The 19,333-nt window shown below is 40.6% G+C and overlaps 3 protein-coding genes across 6 annotated transcripts; all 3 read right to left on the bottom strand.

Annotated features, from left to right (window-relative positions):
- Positions 1 to 250: 250 nt before the first annotated feature.
- On the bottom strand, positions 251 to 17,067 carry LOC114361104 (atlastin). Of its 4 annotated transcripts, none has more exons than XM_028316040.1 (11): positions 16,904 to 17,067; positions 9,418 to 9,626; positions 8,463 to 8,612; positions 7,772 to 7,927; positions 7,018 to 7,167; positions 6,406 to 6,544; positions 5,201 to 5,385; positions 2,536 to 2,757; positions 1,489 to 1,703; positions 674 to 740; positions 251 to 493 (listed from the first exon to the last, which is right to left on the bottom strand). In XM_028316040.1, the coding sequence occupies exons 1-11, from the start codon at positions 16,914 to 16,916 to the stop codon at positions 422 to 424; spliced, it is 1,578 nt and encodes a 525-aa protein (XP_028171841.1). In that variant the 5' UTR covers positions 16,917 to 17,067; the 3' UTR covers positions 251 to 421. The 4 variants fall into 4 exon arrangements, with proteins under 4 accessions (XP_028171841.1, XP_028171842.1, XP_028171838.1 ...); XM_028316041.1 differs by having other exon boundaries at positions 16,908 to 17,048; XM_028316037.1 differs by lacking the exon at positions 16,904 to 17,067 and adding an exon at positions 12,046 to 12,277.
- LOC114361106 (THAP domain-containing protein 2-like) lies at positions 15,219 to 16,711 on the bottom strand. The gene is made up of 4 exons (XM_028316043.1): positions 16,532 to 16,711; positions 15,850 to 16,024; positions 15,586 to 15,663; positions 15,219 to 15,471 (listed from the first exon to the last, which is right to left on the bottom strand). The coding sequence occupies exons 1-4, from the start codon at positions 16,600 to 16,602 to the stop codon at positions 15,328 to 15,330; spliced, it is 468 nt and encodes a 155-aa protein (XP_028171844.1). The 5' UTR covers positions 16,603 to 16,711; the 3' UTR covers positions 15,219 to 15,327.
- A 127-nt stretch (positions 17,068 to 17,194) lies between the features above and the next one.
- LOC114361105 (peptidyl-prolyl cis-trans isomerase FKBP62) lies at positions 17,195 to 19,156 on the bottom strand. Its single transcript, XM_028316042.1, has 4 exons — positions 19,078 to 19,156; positions 18,500 to 19,041; positions 17,973 to 18,119; positions 17,195 to 17,778 (listed from the first exon to the last, which is right to left on the bottom strand). The coding sequence occupies exons 2-4, from the start codon at positions 19,001 to 19,003 to the stop codon at positions 17,473 to 17,475; spliced, it is 957 nt and encodes a 318-aa protein (XP_028171843.1). The 5' UTR covers positions 19,004 to 19,041; positions 19,078 to 19,156; the 3' UTR covers positions 17,195 to 17,472.
- Between the last annotated feature and the right edge of the window lie 177 nt (positions 19,157 to 19,333).

Below are 19,333 nucleotides of genomic sequence, written 5' to 3'. Positions count from 1 at the left end.
CGCGAGGTCCAAATGCTGCATGATTGGTTATTTTTGACATGACATTGACAGATATGTCAAAATCCACCAATCACGCAGCAGTCAGACCCCACATCCACGTCCCGCCTTCTAGCGGATCTTTCATACGCGAAAACCCTCATTACACTATGCGGGAATGGACCGAGACAGATAGTGTAAACACGCAATTCAGTTAGTTTCGCCGTGCATCACGCATACTACGGTGTGCGTTTTTGCACTTCTGTTTGGTCAATTTCCCGCATAGTGTAACTGCGCCATAACAATCTTCAAGCGAAGTATTTTGACACTCTGGTAGCCCTAACACATAACTGGCATTGTGTAACTGACAAATATCTTTTCTACAATGATTTTTGTCCAAAAGTCGTTGGCCTTAAGGTCTCGATCAGTCTGTGAGGTAGGAATGTTATGAGTACTTCTTGTCTTCGCTGTGCCCCATCGTTGACGCAGTCGCGTTGCCAACAGCTTGCTGTGTTAGCTACAAGGAACAATAACATTAATTACAAGGTTTGTTATTAAAATCAGTACTTTTGTTGTTTTTAAGGTTGATATTTCAATAGCGCTTATAGAAAAACGCCAATGGATAGTCGCAAAGTAAAAAACTATACCCGGGAGGTGCTACGAGATTGAGACAGACAAAATACAGTAGTATACTTACATAATTTTTGACAGTTTCAGCTCCTTCATCTATTTGTACAGCTACGTCTCGCAGGTTGCCAGTTATCCTGGAATAAAGAAGTAATAATTATGATGTAAGTCTTTTCTTTACATTGCTATTTGAGACTACATAGTTTAAAATTCACTTTATAATAATTTATACGGCCATCTAAAAATAATCACGTTTAGAGATATCAAAGATTTTCCTGTAGGCCTAGGATGCGCGCCGCGACAAGTGGTTATCCGCCATTTTATCGATTTATCATACATTTTGACGTCGATAAGAGTATATCGCGGTAAAATCAAACCTGCTGTATATTCAGCCGTTAGCTCAGCAGCATTAGCACCGCCAGCACAACGGGCGTGATCGCTATCTTGAAGATATTTTTAAACAAAAACATTCAAGGATCCGACTGACCTGCTGTATCCCCATAACGCGAGCATGGCTCCCGCAGTGATAGTGAGCACCTGTCCCACAGCTACCAAGGTCTGGACGCCCACGCCTGATCCCAGTACGCCCAGCAGGTATCCCAGCAGCATGAGAACAGCCAACACAGCGGGCGTGATCGCTATCTTGAAGATATTTTTAAACAAAGACATTCAAGGATCCCACTGACCTGCTGTATCCCCATAACGCGAGCATGGCCCCCGCTGTAATAGTGATCACCTGCCCCACGGCTACCAAGGTCTGGACGCTTACGCCTGATCCCAGAACGCCCAGCAGGTATCCCAGCAGCATGAGAACAGCCAGCACAGCGGGCGTGATCGCTATCTTGAAGATATTTTTAAACAAAGACATTTAAGGATCCGACTGACCTGCTGTATCCCCATAACGTGAGCATGGCCCCCGCAGTGATAGTGAGGACCTGTCCCACGGCTACAAGCGTCTGGACGCCCACGCCTGAACCCAGAACGCCCAGCAGGTATCCCAGCAACATGAGAACAGCCAGCACAGCGGGCGTGATGGCCATCTTGAAGATGTTTTTGCCCTCGTTGTGTGCACGGAGCTGCTCGAACAGCTCGTCTAATTCCTGAAAGAGACCACACGAGGCTTGAAGTCACAGGTGAGATTTTTGTTTAAGTAAAGTAAGGAACTTAAGACTTCCGACCGACGAAAAAACAGCTGTCGTGAAATGCAGCGGGGTTAGTGAGAAGCCACACGGTGCGATGCGGCGCCGCACCGCAAACATGTTGCCGCATCACTGTACACATGGTAGTATGCGGCGCCGCAATACAGCACCGTCTCGCTCAATCGAAGTGCGGTGTGCCTGCGGTGCGGCGCCGAAACACACCGTCTGGCATATCATTGTTTTTTTATATGTAGGACGCCGCAGCGACATCGCTCCGGCGTCGCCGCGACCGTACCGCACCGTGTGGCTTTTCCCTTACCCCCAAAATACACTAACCGAAGTTTCGATTTCGATTGTTGCCATCCCTCTCACGCCAAGCGAAATTCTAGCATGAGCAATATTGACAGGTAGATCCGAATATACGTAAAGACAGCGTTACCAAGTAACCCTGCATGGATGAGGGGATGGTGAATGCACGAGCAATATTCGGTTCACCTCTGTCTGTCCATCATTAGCGTATTCCATACATTCATCGATTGGAAGGAATGCAAAAAATAGCAGCGTTATCAGTGCCGGATTAAGACTACTTGATGCCCTAAGCAATCCACACTTGTGTGACGTGAGTGGCGGCGTAGCATGGGTTGGCACCCGGGGCGATTAAAATGAGGAAAAAGAGAGGAAAACCCGTCCCAGGTTTCGACTAACTGCACGCTGTATGTGTTGGCCTAAAAGTAGCAGCGTTATAAAAATTTCCAAAAAAGGACAACAAAATGGAGGAAAAGCCGCTCGTTACCTTAACCAACTGCACGCTATACGTGTTGGCGAGCTCCTGGCCGCCCATCTTCCGCTTGCTGTGGAAGGCGTGCAGCGCCTTGTCCTTGGCGCGCCGGTGCTCCTGCTCCAACACCTTGGGCTGCAGGTAAGGCCTCGTGCCGCCTGCCACCTCGTCCATGAGCGCGTCGTACACTTCTCTAGCTTCGGCTATCGCGGACAGGTTGTTGGCTTCTGCTGTCGCCTGTGGACAATCAGTATTGTATGGTGAGAGACCGGTACATTACATGAACCTTCAAAATCTTACGTCATAGGATATGTTATCACCAGCGAAATGTTTTGAATTGAACACTTGGCGCGTGCCTAATTCGATGTGGTAGCCAGAATAGGGCTGTTTTATTGTGGCTTTAGTCATTTGTTTCACAGGAAGCACCCAAGACCAAACTTATTTCCTTGTGGTCCCATAAACAATGTATTATATTTAATGTGTCATCGTATCGACTGATAGCAAGTTGACATTAAAATTTAACACGATCTTCGTAATATCCGTCCTCTTCAGTTTTTACGATTGTTCTCTCGAACGTGAAAAAAGAATTTCCTAAAGAATAGTTATGTAGTACCATCATCAACATATCATTTGGTGTCTACTGCAGGAGGACGAACTTGTCTAATTTACCAGAGCCAAATGGTCACTCTACATGCTGGCCAGACAAGTTGGGGAAGCCTTATGTGAGAATAGTACCAAAATGCAGATATCGCATTGNGCCTTCCTCTATGGTGAGCTAGAAGAAACCATATTCATGAGTCCACCCGAAGGTCTGTCTTGTGATAAAAAGATGGCATGTAAACTTAACAAGTCATTGTACGGTCTTAAACAGTCTCCACGTTGCTGGAATAAGAAATTTGACTCTGTTTTAAAGAAATTTGGTTTTACTCAATGCACAGCTGATCAATGTGTATATGTTGCTAAAGTCAATAATAATAAGTGTTATCTTTGCCTGTATGTAGACGATGGATTATTGTTCTGTAAAGATAAGAATACATTGAAAACAATAACAAATGATTTGCAGACCATATTTGAAATGAAAATATTAGATAAACCTAGTAACTTTGTAGGAATGCAAATTGAGAAATCAGACAAAGGCATATTTATACATCAGACTAAATATGTAGACCAACTGCTGCACAGATTTAATATGTATAATGCCAACCCCAACAGCGTACCACGGGGCTCCTCTGAAGGTTGGAGACTCTATACTCGAAGTTGTCGACAATTATGTNACATGGCACATGCAGCATATATCAACGGATTTAAGACTGGACTGGCACCACCTTGCAATGTCATCCTCTCATTGTTATCTGTAATGTAAATTATTTTTAAAATGTATTTAAAAAATAAAATGTTGGTTTTATTATTTCAATAATCTGACCTCTCAACTCAACTACACTACACAAACACCTTTGTTCGCAACTGTACTGACGAAACCTCGATATTATACCGTTCATTTAAGATGGCAAGCTTTTTGCTGCGGTAATGAACTCCAGGTAACCGTGTGTGATGCTTATTACTCATAGTGATTTTCGATACAGTGTACATAAATTATGGAAAGAAAACACCCAGACCAATACAAACAAATATGTATGCAATTTTAGTATGATATTTTTATCTTCTAAATATATAAAAGGAGAAACTGACTGACTGACTGACAGATCAACGCACAGCCTAAACGGCTAAACGTAGGCACTTGAAATTTGGAAGGGACGTAGCTTAGGTACCGTAGAGGTGCACTAAGAAAGGAATTCCCGAAATTCCCACGGGAACGGGAATTAGCGGGAAAAACGGGATTCACGCGTACGAAGTCGCGGGCGGCCGCTAGTTTATTAATAAACAAAAAGACTGAACAAAATTGATGCGTGTACTGATTAATGTAATTAATCACATGCAAAGCTTTGTGAATTGCAACAACTATAATTTATTATCCAAGCTCTAAATAATCGCTACTACGAGTAACTGATCATAAAATGTTTTTCCAATCGCTCAAGCTCCCGAGGATCTACCGATAGGTTGGGTGACGTAATCTTGAAATTCTTTTAGCAGGCGCGGAACTTCCGGAAGGTCGGGCTACGCCACGCCTCACTNCGTACCTATACTGATTAATGTTATTAACCACATGCAAAGCTTCGTGAATTGCAACAGCTATAATTAAATTTATTAACCAAGCTCTAAATAATCGCTACTAAGAGTAACTTATCATAAAAAAAAAATTCCAATCGCTCAAGCTCCCAAGTGCCAACCGATAGGTCGGGTGACGTAATCTTGAAATTCTTTAAGCCGGCGCAGAACTTCCAGAAGGTCGGGCGACGCCACGGCCACTTTGAACAGTGTTTACTTCTGCAGTTATATTTTATATTTATTCGATTCTAGAATATATTCCCAAAAAGTCTGAAAGGTGTTTTAATTTGTATCACTTGGATATGATTTCTATTAGAAAGTGTTGTGAGTGTGACGCTTGAAGGGAAGCAAGTCAACCTAAACTAACCAACTGCGTATTTCTATACTGTGTAGCTGGAAATTGTGGCGGGAGCTCTTTGACGCGCTGTTTTCGGCGAAGAATTGCGCGCGCAGATTTTGACAGCGCGAAATACCTACTTTAGAAGAAATACCAAGCCTTAAGTGAACTCCTCACCTCCAAAATAGACTTCGGTTCCGGCAGTTCGGACCCGTTGAAGATGGTCATATACGCCTTGAAGTAGAGCAGCAGGTCGCGCGCCTTCACGCGCTGCCCGCCCGTCGTCTTCGGCACCAGCTGCTCCGGAGACAGCAGCATCGGGATGAACTGGCGCAAGTGCGTCTTGAACTCGGGGCTTATGTCTGGGGGATCAGGTGGAAGACGAAGTGTTGCCAGCTGGCCTCCCACTAACGGGACTATTCCCACCTCTCGTTCCCACCACTGCAACTCCTGTGTAGCCAGGATCTACAGCTTGACCGCCACAAAAACCCAACCAATGAAGGTCAAGTTTGTCCCGGGGGAAAGTTAAACTGTCATTGGACCCGCAACGAAATTAATCAGAAGAACATAGGAGGAGTTCGACTTCCCTCCATTGCAAAGCGGATGACAGGTGACAAACAAAGGTTTAAAACCTTTAAGAAAAGATTATGCACCACGGACTATAAATTAAATTAAGGGGGCCTATCTTATGAGCAATTAGCAACTACCTGCCAATAATATGTTTCACAAAATGGCCTCCCACTAGGAAGACCGACGTTCTGGTGAAGGTCGCAGAAGTGCCTAAATCACACTACCGGTCGTTGTGAAAATCCTTGAGGCCTTTCTCCAGCAGTGAATGTTGTTTGGCTGAAACGACGATACGTGTTTAAATTGCAGGGAGGCAAAACGTTATACGAATTCTTGATTTTACTGTAAAAGTGCTTTTTTAAAGCCTAATTGCAGAAATAAAAGAGTTTTATGAGTTTGACTCCTTCCCTCTTACGCAAAGCGCGAAGCCAGCTTGTGCGACAGTAGTGACAGATAGACCCCTAAAATACGACAGCGTTGTGAATTTTTTTCCCTCCAGATATGGCTGACAATGGTGATGGAGTTTCTTCAGCCACTTCTCAACACCAGCCCATATATTGTCCCGAAGTGGTGGCAGGGCAAGCTAAAGCTATATTTGGGACGTGTATAAGCATTCTGGAAATGGCCTAAGTACTGATAAATGACCGATCTGGTAAAGGTCGCGGGAAGAGCCTGGATGCGGGCAGCGCATTACCGTTCATTATGGAAAACCTTGGGGGAGGCCTTTGTCCAGCAGTGGACGTTCATTTGGCTAAAACGAAACGAAACGAACTGATAAATGATTTGATTTGAAATAAATTCTGCTAGTGCCTCACCTGAGAGTTTCCCCTTGAAGTGCGGGTTGGTGGCGACGGTGAGGCCGGGGTGCGGCATGAGGTAGCACGCCAGCTTCTCGAAGCACGCCACAACGTGCTTCCGCAGCGTTTGTAATTCCTCGTGTTGGCCCTCGTGGATCTGGGGAAGTGTTTGTTTCATCAGAGGCAAAAGACAACAACAAAACAGCTGACGTCAACTGTTTTGACCAATCGTATCGAAGAAGCGCGTCTGTATTGGAGACGGTAAAAATTAGCGTAATCGGGGCTCTGATAATATCTCTCGGACAAGTCACGTTAATGAGCTAATACATTGTTTGCCGTTTGACATTTATGAGCTCGCTCCTTCGCATATTTTGTCCTTCATCTGTAGGTGGAATATGCCTTCTGGGTGGTATAATATCTTCAAGTCTTGGTTACGTGATAAAAAAAGGATGGTGAAAGGTCTGACTTTTTATGATCAGAGCTGAATGTTGCAAAGAACTTCTTCAGATATTCAGCTTAGTAGCCTTGATGATTTCAATTCAACGAGGTGGAAAATACATACTGTTCAGCATAGTAGACCAAGGTGGCAAAAAAATCTGTGAAACGCTGGAATGTTGTGATTTTTATTACCTCAAGCCACTTATCGAGCAGCTGTTGACCGCCTTCGGGGCCGAAGGGGTGCTCATAAGGGAAGCTCCAGTCGCGCACCAGGAACTGCAGGTGCTGGAACGGCTTGCCCACGCTGTTCTGCAGCGCCAGGCGCCCGTACTCTGTGAACAGCTGGAGAATACGATGCTGATTAATTTATAATAGAAAAACCGCATATCTGACTGTGTCAGGCAGTCTACCAAAAGGGAGAAATGGCGAGAGATCGTGCGGAAAATTGTACCCAACTCTACCATCGACGAGAACCCTTCTAAAAGACTAAGAAAAGATGCATGACTTTTAAGCAATCAAACTCTAACCAAATTCAATAGGTACTCTAACCCAGTCTTTCCCAAAGTGGGCGATAACGCCCCCTTGTGGGCGCTGCAGGATTAAAGGGGGCGGTACGAGACCCAGAAAAAAAATCGGGACGTTGTGTAGAGGCTTGGGAGGCGTCATTTACTAGGAGGACTCTTAGACACCGACTGAGCACTCGACACTCGACTACAATTGGGGGCGCTAAAAAGAATTTATTCTCAAAGTGGGCAGTAGAAAAAATAAGTTTGGGAACCGCTGCACCAATCTCAAATTTTTAATATTTCTGCCATCTGTCACTGACAATACTCGTAGAATTATTTCTGGATTGAAAATGTTATCATATATCATAATATCATCTAACAGAAACAACAAAAGCCAGATTGCAGCAAACCCGTGTAGTTGTTTCTAATGCGCTGCTCACCTGTAAGTGCTGCAAGTCATCTTCCTCTATGTTCTGCGACAAGTTGTAGATCTGCACCGAGGAGATCATGGTGGAGAGCGCGAAGATGGTCGCGTTGTCGCGCACCGTCGACTCGCTGTCGAAGGTGCCTTGCGTGTCCATCAGCAGGATCAGCACCTGGCAAAGATCATGGATGAAATGTACTGGACACATATACGGAAGGTTTATGCTCAAAATCATCTACACGGCGACGCTAAACAAGACCAATTGAACAGGATGTGACTGCTGTTTAAAGCACTGATGAAAATCAGCAACAATGAGGAGGGCTATCGTATTAACGCCCAAAAATTAGCGCCATTTTAGAGTAAGATCCTTTAACTCGCAGTAATGGCTAAGACAGTGTGTCAACTGGTAAACGCTGCAGTGGCTAACGCCCTTATTCACAAACATTACTCTGAGGTCTCACAGTGTGCATAGACGCACAGGGTGACATACGAACCAATCACAGAGCTCTATTCAAGGCTGTGCGTTAGATTTGCTGCTTCACTTAAGCATGCATCGCTTGTGAATACGGGCGTATGTAGCTAGTGGAGCTATCGCATTTACACTTAATATTGTTTGGTGGCGTCACTGTAGAGTAGAAGAAGGAAAGCACTCATTGAGTTAAGCACCAAGGTCCAAAAACTTAGAAATATAGTTACGGTGATGATACCTTATCTCCATTAGGCAGAGTGGCCTTAAAGGGCTGCGACCAGAGCAGCAGGCCCGAGGTGTCTCTCTCGGAGCCGCCGCGCCAGCTGAAGCCTTCCAGGGGCTCGTCCTCCGACCCCATCCAGTCGTCGCCGCCCATTCCATGGTTGTACTGAAAGGGTGTAATTGATTTGGTAAAAACGTTATCAGTACGGCCGTAGCTGTATAAAAGGGCTAAATAGCGTCAATCGCAATGGAACCGTGACGCGGGCGGTGTAACGTGCCCACCTTAATATTTTTTTGGACAAACAGGTAGATTCATGTCTATAATATCTTATCGGGGAGCAATTAAATGAAGTGTGTCGGGTCTGGGAATTAACCTCTGGAACTATGGATCAATCTTCTCCACACCTTCATATTATAAACGGCATGGTCTTGATGTTACGAGAATATACATCTTGTGCAATAAACAAGGTAAAACGAACTTGTGCAGAAAGCGTCTTTCAAGCATATCGAGATGTAATGTAAGCCAATTTAGTAAAGGTCATTTGGTTTATTAATTCGTCGGAGGCGAGCACCGAATACCGGCTCTGAAGCTTGAGTTACAAATCAATGGTGTCGCAGTTTCCAAGAGGAAGCTATGTAAACCACAATTATCATTGAGGAAAATTATGCTTACATAATTGACGAACTATTTATAAATGCGATTACACGAATGGCCACACTCCAGGTAAATGAAACTCTGAAGTCTGCCCTTTTATGGGTTTTTCACAAAAACTGCTCAAGTTCATAAATAAGTCTAGAAAATATAAAAGAAGTAAAGTTAAATCAGAGCTGACATGCCATATAGGTACTTGTCATCTTTTTATGCTCTTATTCTTATGCGGTTTACGGGTCACGCACGAGACGACAACTGATTTAGGTCAATTCAATTTTTAAGTGAGCCATGCTTCAAACATATTGATAGTATTGCTTACCGTGTGATCGAGGTATCTCAAAAAGAAGTCGAGCAGGAAAGACTTTCCCTTGCGAAAGGCGCCGGCCACCGATACCACGATGACGGCGCGGTCTCGTATATCGTCTTCCAGCAAGAGCTTGCTGAGGGCATCCTCGGCCAGCACAAAGCGGTGCTCCGAGGGTATCACCACGGGCAGTCCGCGGCCTGACTTCAGGCTCTGTGGTTTACCTGAGGAATCAAAAAACAGCACTAATAAAAAGTCTTTAAATAGACTTCGGACGCAAGTTGGCCGTAGTAAGGACAATCTGGTCAGGTGGGGATTCTTGGATGGCTCAAACATGGAGTGCAGGTGTGGTTTTGTTCCCCAGTCGATGAAGCACCTGATGTCGTGCCCTGAGTGCCCAAGCAACTGCACTCAGGAGGATTTGATGAGTGCTATACTGACAACGCCACTCTTGTGGCGGACTTTTGGGCTGACACTGTGTAGATTTGTTGTCGACACGAAAAGAAGAAGAACAGCACTAATGGTTATGCTCTCGAAGAAAGGAACTACTTCCTTCTTCAAAGAGTTACTCGTATTTCAGTGAAGATATTGTACGTCTGACTGCTGCTTAGAAAAAGTTGGCATGTCGAGGAGTCTGCGAGAGGAGCCCAGGGAATTAAGTTTAAGCACAAGTTTGATCCTGAAATTAGCGAAAATTATGTCATTCTATTCTTTGGTCGATATTTTATTATCATTGTCTATAAACACACTTCTTCGATCGTACACACGCGATTCTACAAAATTATAGGTTAGTTGAGTCACCTGCATGAACAACAGCAGATGCTAGTAAGAAATATACGATTCCGAGTCGTGATGATGAATAACCCATTTTATATAAGCCTAGCAAGTGTAAGAACACTGGCTCTAAACGATAAGACTGCTTTTAACAAAGGTCTGTGCAGAAGTGGACCAAAATATCTACGATGGTGAAGGAAAAAATATTTATTTTAAATGCACATGGAAATATTTATGATGCCATGTTTAATTCTGAAAATAAAGGACAATGACCAAAAGTGGTCCATATGTCCACCACTAATGAGACCTATATTGGCTTATATTCCATTAAATAGAGATTAACTTTCAGTATGGGACGAAAAAAAAATAAGCTGTCAGTAAAAAGTTATGACTGTTTGAAAAATTGTAGTAGTTTACGCGCTAATCTCAGGAACTACTGGTCAGATTTGAAAAAATATTTTTGTTATAGATAGCCCATTTATCAAGGATGGTTTTACGATAAATAACATCACCCTACAACCAATAGGGGCAATAGTAAAGACAACTATTTTTTACTAAACTATTTTCACGCGTACAAAGTCGTAGGCACAGCTAGTATAATATATAATACTAGCTATCCGCCCGCGGCTTCGCCCGCGTGGAATTTTGTCTGTCACAGAAAAACTTTATCGCGCGCGTCCCTGTTTCAAAAACCGGGATAAAAACTATCCTATGTTCTTTCCCGGGACTCAAACTATCTCTATGCCAAATTTCATCAAAATCGGTTGCGAGGTTAAGCGGGAAAGCGTAACAGACAGACAGACAGACAGACAGAGTTACTTTCGCATTTATAATATTAGTTGGGATTTAATAAAATTCATCTATAACCCCGCGCCACATGCGACATGACACAACATGCGTAGATTAGTCCAAACTGTGCAATGGATAGAATGATATCAAGAACATTTTTCGGATGAAAAGGTAAAAAACAGACTTTTCATTCAGTCATAACTTTTTACTGACAGCATATTTTTGATTGCGGTTTGGTTATAATGAATCAGTATTTAGTAGACTATTTTACTAAATAGGTCTCGTTAGTGGTGGACATTTGGACCACACTCCATACATTATTGGTCATTGTCCTTTGTTAATTTATTTTAATCAATGGTCGATTACATTACCTGTCTATTTTTACCGATAACCACGAGTGCATCGAGTGGTATCTATGGTATTGTCAGTTAATAACATCCTAAGGCAATATCTACCAGTCAACCGTAGATGTTATAATAAGACCTGCAAACAATGGAAAATTTGGAAACCGCAAATTGTTTCAATATGATTAACAATTAGTACGTAATTAATAATAACTTAACCATGACTCGACGAATTAGACTTATTTATTAGCCTGTATCACCAAATGGCACAGTCTACCAGTCAACATTAGAAACGTTATTATTGTTGTTACGCATTATCTAATTGGATTTGTTCTAGAAAGTTATGTTACTGTTACTTAAGGATCGGTAAGTTTTCTCTTTGGACGTCGTAATAAATCCGAACATTATTTATAAAACATCTAACTACTAGTAATACAACACCTTACCACAATTAACGTTGTATGTAGGTAATGGTGTCATTTCCACAGTATACGAGTAATTTACAGCAAGTAATCGCATTGAAATCGCAAGTGAAACGCGCTGTAAACAGCGTTCACAACAACACGTTAAAACTTATGCACATATTTGGTAGCAATCACAGCACAGCTAGTTCACCTCAACCGCGACATTCTTGCTGACACATTATTCTATTAATAGGCACTCACTGAAAACCGTAAACACACTCGTAAAATTGATTCTAGCACTTTTATCTTGTTATTGGTGGAGAAATACTCACTCATTATTATTTTATCCGTGCATAAACAACAATAAAGTAGGTGCGGGTGCGACGGCGTTCGATGTGGGCAGACGCGGCCTGTTGACTGACTATTGCAGCAGCGTAGTAAGGTCATGTGTGATGTCATAACAAGCTCCACCGGCCGGTGATGTCATAAGTTCGAGAGGATTTGTTTGTTGGAGGTGAATCAGTCAATAGAAATAGGACCTTCATTGAGAAGGCGCGGCACTCCCAAGGGGCCGTAACTTTTATCACCCAAGTCACAGATGCCATGTGAACTACGGAGGCATGAACGATATTGTTATAAAAATGCGACTTAACTAAAATATCTAATGCTCCAATTTTACGAGAAAATTTACGAGCTAGAGGGATTAAAATCTGTAGATGCCACAAAAAGAGCATGTCGTCATTTGTTAAATATTAACTGACAGTTAAACTAAACGGTCATGGTCTGGTGATTATGTAGTTTTTCTCCTGGTTGCAGAGAGTAAACAAATAACTTCGTGTAGTTTTCCAAGTTTGGTTCTCATTTCAGGCTTATATCAATCTGATTGTCCGATAAGAAACTATGACGTTGGGTCATATCAGACGGCTATTTCCCATTGTTTAATGCACAATGGGAATCAGATCTACCTACTTACCTAAATTATATCTATTTGCCTGTGCGAGCTGATCCACGCGTGGATTTAGTGTTATCAAAGAAGAATGGACCTCCTTCTATCATGAACTAAAACAATTCATCATTGCCAGTGACAATCAGGAATCCTGTACCTGTACCTAAGCGAATGGGTTTTCAAAATGGTAAGTATCAGTTACAAATTCAAATAACAGTCACGTTCACAAACACATTTTTTCCTATTTCTAATAAAATTTAATTTTATAAAGCCAATAACTTTCAAGTTCGCGGCTGGACACGCAAGCCGTCAGGGAATCCACTTTCAGACGCGCGTGCAGTCGTCCGAAACCCGTACCTATATGCGAAGCACGCATTAAGGTATGTTTACATATTTGCGATGTTTTTATCTATGTAATCCTTCTAAGGATATATTTTCACATCGCTTCTACCACTTACTTACTTATCTAGTTACATAATGATAGATTGACATAGTATAAGAAAGCAATTGGAGGTGGCTCAGCTAATGCTTTAGGTTACATACGCGAGCCTGGCCGTTCATGGCGCATGAACTCTGTGAAAATATCGAAATCTCGTCCAAAAAAAGCTTGGACGAATAGTCTAAGAAAAGCAGTCAGATAAAATGCCATCATCATTCATCCTATGGCAGTCCACTGTTTCATCTGTTCTTCGATTTATCTCCAGATATGATCCGACCACTTACCTCTATTATGTATCCTATTATGCAGTATGTACTCCATTCACCACTTTGCCTAAATCACACTGCCCTCTCCTGAACCAGGATCTGATGCGCCCATATGGTATGAAAATCATCCATGCGTTCTCCCTCACTAACTTTCACATCAGTAGGTAGGATAGTAGGATAAAACGAGTGCATTACCGCAGCAAAATTTTTATAAATGTTGTGCTTTAGAGAGTCAAGAATATAGCAGATAATTAGTCCATCGTGAGCAGAAATTTGTCCATTAATAGCAAAATTCGTTCAAATTATAGTTTTAAAGTTATGAGGAAAAAACTGATTTTGCTGGGGTAATGTTTGAAACATTACCCCAGCTAAATTTTTTTTTGAAAGTCGTTCTATCCCGGAACCAAATACATGGATCTCAGACTAAGGATAAAATAGACTTGTCAGCCGCGTACACCCCTGTGAGACAGACATAGAGTACATTCAAAATTTGGGGTAGCCATGTTTGAAAATAAACTCCCCAATTTTTAAGTTTATCCTAATGTGAGAATGAAAAGATTTGACAACATTTAATCATTTAATACAATAGGCATACAGGAATAAAACGAAAATCATTTAAAAATAAAAATATTTATTACATGCAGATTCAAATATTATTATTGGCAGAATGTTCTGATTAGAGGATAAATAAAATCAAAATTATCTTTATTTGTATACATACACTAATGAAATTAGTACTTACAAATTGTCAATTAATGCTCTAAGGAGCCTATACATGTCTCATTTTTTTTGCCCTACCAGCCACTCTACACATTTTCTTATTGCCATTTCATCAAAGCACAAACTGCATAACAGTTTTTTCGAAATATTATTTTTTGCAATTTTTTCTATAGTTTGAAGAGCTTCAGATGAAAATCCTGGTTCACCATCTACAGTTGAATACCAACGTACTAATGTACGTGTATGGGGCAGGCAAGTTTTAAAATGCTGGCGCACATAATTATAGGCGCGTGGACTGATGAAATGAAGATTTAAAGCTTTTCGCACTTCGGGTGAAAGGACATCATCCATTTTGGTCCAAAATCAAAAGTGCCGGCCAAAAAATAAAAGTGCTGTATTCTGATAGAATACGTCCGCCTTAGCATTTATTACTATGGCACCAAAGCTGTAGCACCACTGTGCATCGTAGTATTTGAGCTCTAAAAATATATGAAACGACTGACTTTGATCTCAAATACTACGATGCACAGTGGTGCTACAGCTTTGGTGTCATAGTAACAAATACTAAGGCGGACGTATTCTGTCAGAATACAGCACTTATTTTTTTATTGGCCGACATTTTTGATTTTGAACAAAAAATGTATGAATCGTCGATGAATTTTAGATCTCAAATACTCGACACACAGTGGTGCTACAGCTTTGGTGCCATAGTAACAAATGCTAAGGCGGACGTATTCTGTCAGAAGACAGCACTTTTTGTTATTGGCCGACACTTTTGATTTTGAACAAAAAATGTATGAATCGTCGATGAATTTTAGATCTCAAATACTCGACGCATAGTGGTGCTACAGCTTTGGTGCCATAGTAACAAATGCTAAGGCGGACGTATTCTGTCTGAACACAACACTTCTTTTTTTATTGGCCGACACTTTTGATTTTGAACAAAAAATGTATGAATAATCGATGACTTTTAAATCTCAAATACTCGACGCACAGTGGAGCTACGGCTTTGATGCCATAGTAACAAATGCTAAGGCAGACGTATTCTGTCTGAACACAACACTTCTTTTTTTATTGGCCGACACTTTTGATTTTGGACCAAAAATATATGAAACGTGGATGATGTCCTTTACTTTTGTTTGGCTTAATGAAGTCCGAGGCATTATTAAGCACAGAAAGTAAATCCGCTGCTTCCTGGTTGATGAATCGCTTTGTTTTTAAATTTTCTATAATATCAGTCAATTCAGCATTTTTTTACAAGTCTTCGAGTCTTTGATCTCAATGCGGTTATTTTTTTCTTGCGGTTTTCAGCTATTAACGTTCTTCTTTGTAAATTCACTGTCAGCTTTAACTTTCTTGGTGTCATCGTGTCTGCTAGATTATTTGACTGCAAAATAAAAAAAGATGAAATAAGTTGAGGGATTCGCAAGACCGCAACTCAAGAAAATATTTTCTCAAGCTCCACCTAGTAAAATTATTTATCTAACAAGATATTACTTACTGCTTGATTATCGCATTCCATGGGTAAAACTTCGGTAGTTTCGCTAGATGAAGCTTTGTCACAATGAACTGGTACATCCTGCAAAATAAAATTGATACAGGAAAAACTTTATATCTAAATAACTAAAAAAATGTTTGAATAAAGATAACAAAAATAGTAAGTATACTCGAGGTCATTTATGAAGACCCAACGCGACGCTGTGAGAATAGTAAATTAAAAGCGTTATTATTTACATAGGTATGCATTGAGGCTTTCTAAACTTACATGAACGGCTAATGTTGGTATTGAATAATTTGCCAAATACATTTTCTGCTGCTTTTTCTGAAAGCAACCAGCTTGAAAATGGACAGAACACATGCGAGTGTGCTGAGTGGGCTGCCAATTTTGCCGTCCAGTCGCTGCAATCCAAAGACTTCGTGAAGTCTCGTCCGTTGGGAATCTATAAAAAATAAGAAGAGTCATAATTAATTTAAATAATACCTAACTATCACTCCAAACCAATTAAGTTCTATCTATCAAATAAAATTCCAATAAGTTTTCTATGTTATAAATTCAGAGTGTTACATGTAAAATGAACATATTTGCGGAAATAAAAGGCTTATTATTATTATCAAATTAAATTATTAAACGATTTCTTAGTCAAATTTAAATTACCCTTTAAATCGGGAACTTTTACCCTTTTGTATTATGGTATCCCTGAAAGGATAATAATCCGGCTAAATTTAAAATACTCAAAAAATGGCTGCCTTTATCGTCATAGCCCTCCGAATTGGGCCATAGACGACCTCTTTTTATTGGTCAGGTATTAATAGAAATACATTTTTCAATGTAATTTACAATAGTCTTCTTTTTACCTTTGATATTATGTTGATATAAAGGATCAAAGATCAATACACTTAAATAAAGGTAAACCATAAGAAACATAATATAAAGGAGGCTTACTTACGTGTGAAATGTTATGTTTTCACATTTTCGTTGAGTACGGTTTTTACAGCCAATTACGCTACAATTTACCATTTTTAATTATTAGAAGAATCACTCGGCAATCCCTAAAACACTTCACATTAACAAAATGTCTTTTTATTTAATTCAGTTTCACCATCGTTTTGCACACGCGTCCTTTGTTTGCCCCNATGCACTCGGATAAAACGACGATCGATGCAATCAGCGGGGCCACTCCGAAAAACCTATCTGATGTTTCGAATATTGCCATCCCTCTCATGCAAAGCGAGATGCCAGCATGGGCGACAGTGAAAGATAACCCGAAACTACGTAAACGCGTTCTTCTATAGTAAAACAAATTGTCAACAGTACTTACCTACCTGTTGCATATACTCGTAGTAACGACGCTGATTTCCAACTGTATGTATACAATGTCTTTTAACGTTGGCGATCTTGTTTACATTCTAAAACATAAAAATAAGAAAAATAATAAATACATATACAAGGAAAATAATTGGTTTCAGAAAGTATCTTTATTTTCATATAGTGTTTTACACTTTGACATTAGGAGATAGGTATATTATAATAATATTTTTAATAACTTGATATAAGAGAAATCTTAAAAATGTATGTCCAATAAACATTTTCTATTTTTACTAAGTCATGCTATTACCACAATAAGTTTGAAAACTGTATAGGTACGTACATACAGTAAATGCAAAGAAGAGTGTCATAGATAGATACCGGCTATACTTATTTAGAATATAAATACTTATGATAACAATAATTTCTTAATCACTTAACACAACAAGTTTGGGTTGCACCATCTTACTTTGACTTTAACAAACGTCAAAAATCTGTCAAGCTCCATAAAAAATACACTCGTTATTGTTATAGTTACGGTTAAAGTTAGGTGGTGCAACTCAGCCTAAGACTCAGTCGCATTCATTCTTGCATATAAAACATTTTCTTTATGGTCTCATCATATTTCCTTTTTATATTATCCATGATGTCTTTGATATCTTTAGCTTTTTGCTTGACTGCTTTATCATTGGGATCCAACTTGAGAGCTTTCTGTATGTCTTCCCAAGCTTCTTCATACTTCTTCACACCAGCAAATGCTAGGGACCTCCTGTACAGTGCTTTGACGTTGTCAGGGTCAAACTGTAGAGCATTCGTACAGAGGATCTCTGCTGCTTCATGCTGATTGTAGTGCAACTGACAGTGGGCCAAGTTGCTGTATAATTTCACCTAAAAAAATCAGATTGATTAGTGGGATGTAGTAGTAACTGCAAAAAGTGAAATCTGGCTGTGAATCATTTTAAAATATAATACATAATACCAACATGTTTTTTTTCTGTTGTAAAATGGCAGTCGGTAAATAATGATGGAAATAATTCATTTAGTTAAATAGTATGTATATGGTATTTTCTTTAACATAATACCTTGAGATCAATCAGTTCCTTGACTTTCTCTTCGTCAATGACCTGCGGGTCGAAGGGCTCTATAGCTATCAGCATCTTCAGAGCCTTGCTGAACCTCCTGAAGGCATCCACTATTCTCTTTTCTTTCACAAGCTCTACTCCTCTTTCCTATAGAAAAAAAAAACCATAAACAAAAATAGTTGCAGGGGTGGTCAATTCTTTTGAATAAGGAAAAAAATATTTATTTGGTATCAAAGATAATACAGATCAAGAATTCATTTTTTTATGCATGACAAAGCAGGTATTTGACCGCAATCGCACCTGGTGTCAATTGAGATGCAGTGCCATGCCCATGCATATCTGCCCTGTAAGTGCCTATTTATTTTGCAAATTGGATTACACCTCCCAGAATTACTTGAACCCTACCATTGCTTTGGGACAATAAATGGGCAGTGATGAGAAGAAGCAGTGCAAGAAACTCAGTTATGATATGATATGATAAATAATTGTATTATAATTATGCAAATAAAAGTGTGTAAATTCCATACTTTGTGATGCACAGCTGCCTCGTGCAGCCGCTCCCAGCTCCAGTCGCTCACGAGCTGCTCCTCCATCACCTCCGTCAGCTCCACCTTACACGACACCTTCAGCGCCTGCTGCCCCTTCGCGTCTTTATACAGGATCGTCACCTCACTCTTCTCCCCGCAACACATCTGCTGCAACGCCAGCTCAAAGTCCTTATCAATAAACGAGTCGCAATCCCCAATAAGCACATTCCCATCGAAGCTCTCGCTGAAAATACGGCTACAGGTAACCATGTCGCACGGCCCCGCACCGTCTGCGCAGTTCACATCTGTTATAACGATCTTACAACGGGAATCTTCGTAAGGAACGACGGTGTAGTCGCCCGGTGTTATTATTTTCTTAGTAATATCTCTGTCCGGTCTACAATGTATTTTGGATGTAGTAGTAGTGTTCTTTTCCTTGCTCGTCGTAGCTGGTTCCCCAGCCCCAGATGTTGATTCCTCGGGCCTGGCCGATTCTGTGCCCATGATTAATTTTACCAAATAATTTACTGGTGTTTACGGTCTGTTTCAACACAGTAGATAAATCATATATCTACTGTGGTTTCAATCAGAAACAAATAGAAGAATTATTTATAACAATTTACGAAACAACACAAAAGTACACAACAAAAAAACACTGATTGACAGTGACAGTGGTGACAGCTTAGCTAGACATACTCTCTAATCTGTGGCTTAGCGGTCGTTCCGAATCTTGACTGATTTTTTTCACAATAGATTCATGATTGATTTATTTTATTTTATAGTTTGTTGTTCATTTGTACATTGTTACTTTGGCAAATAACAAAACAGTTAAAT

Source organism: Ostrinia furnacalis, unplaced genomic scaffold (assembly GCF_004193835.3).
Source record: "Ostrinia furnacalis isolate ACB-3 unplaced genomic scaffold, ASM419383v2 OfSCF5405, whole genome shotgun sequence".
NCBI classification, from domain to species: domain Eukaryota; kingdom Metazoa; phylum Arthropoda; class Insecta; order Lepidoptera; family Crambidae; genus Ostrinia; species Ostrinia furnacalis.
The sequence above is the reverse complement of the archived record's forward strand: the minus strand, read 5'-3'. Positions and strand labels throughout refer to the sequence as shown.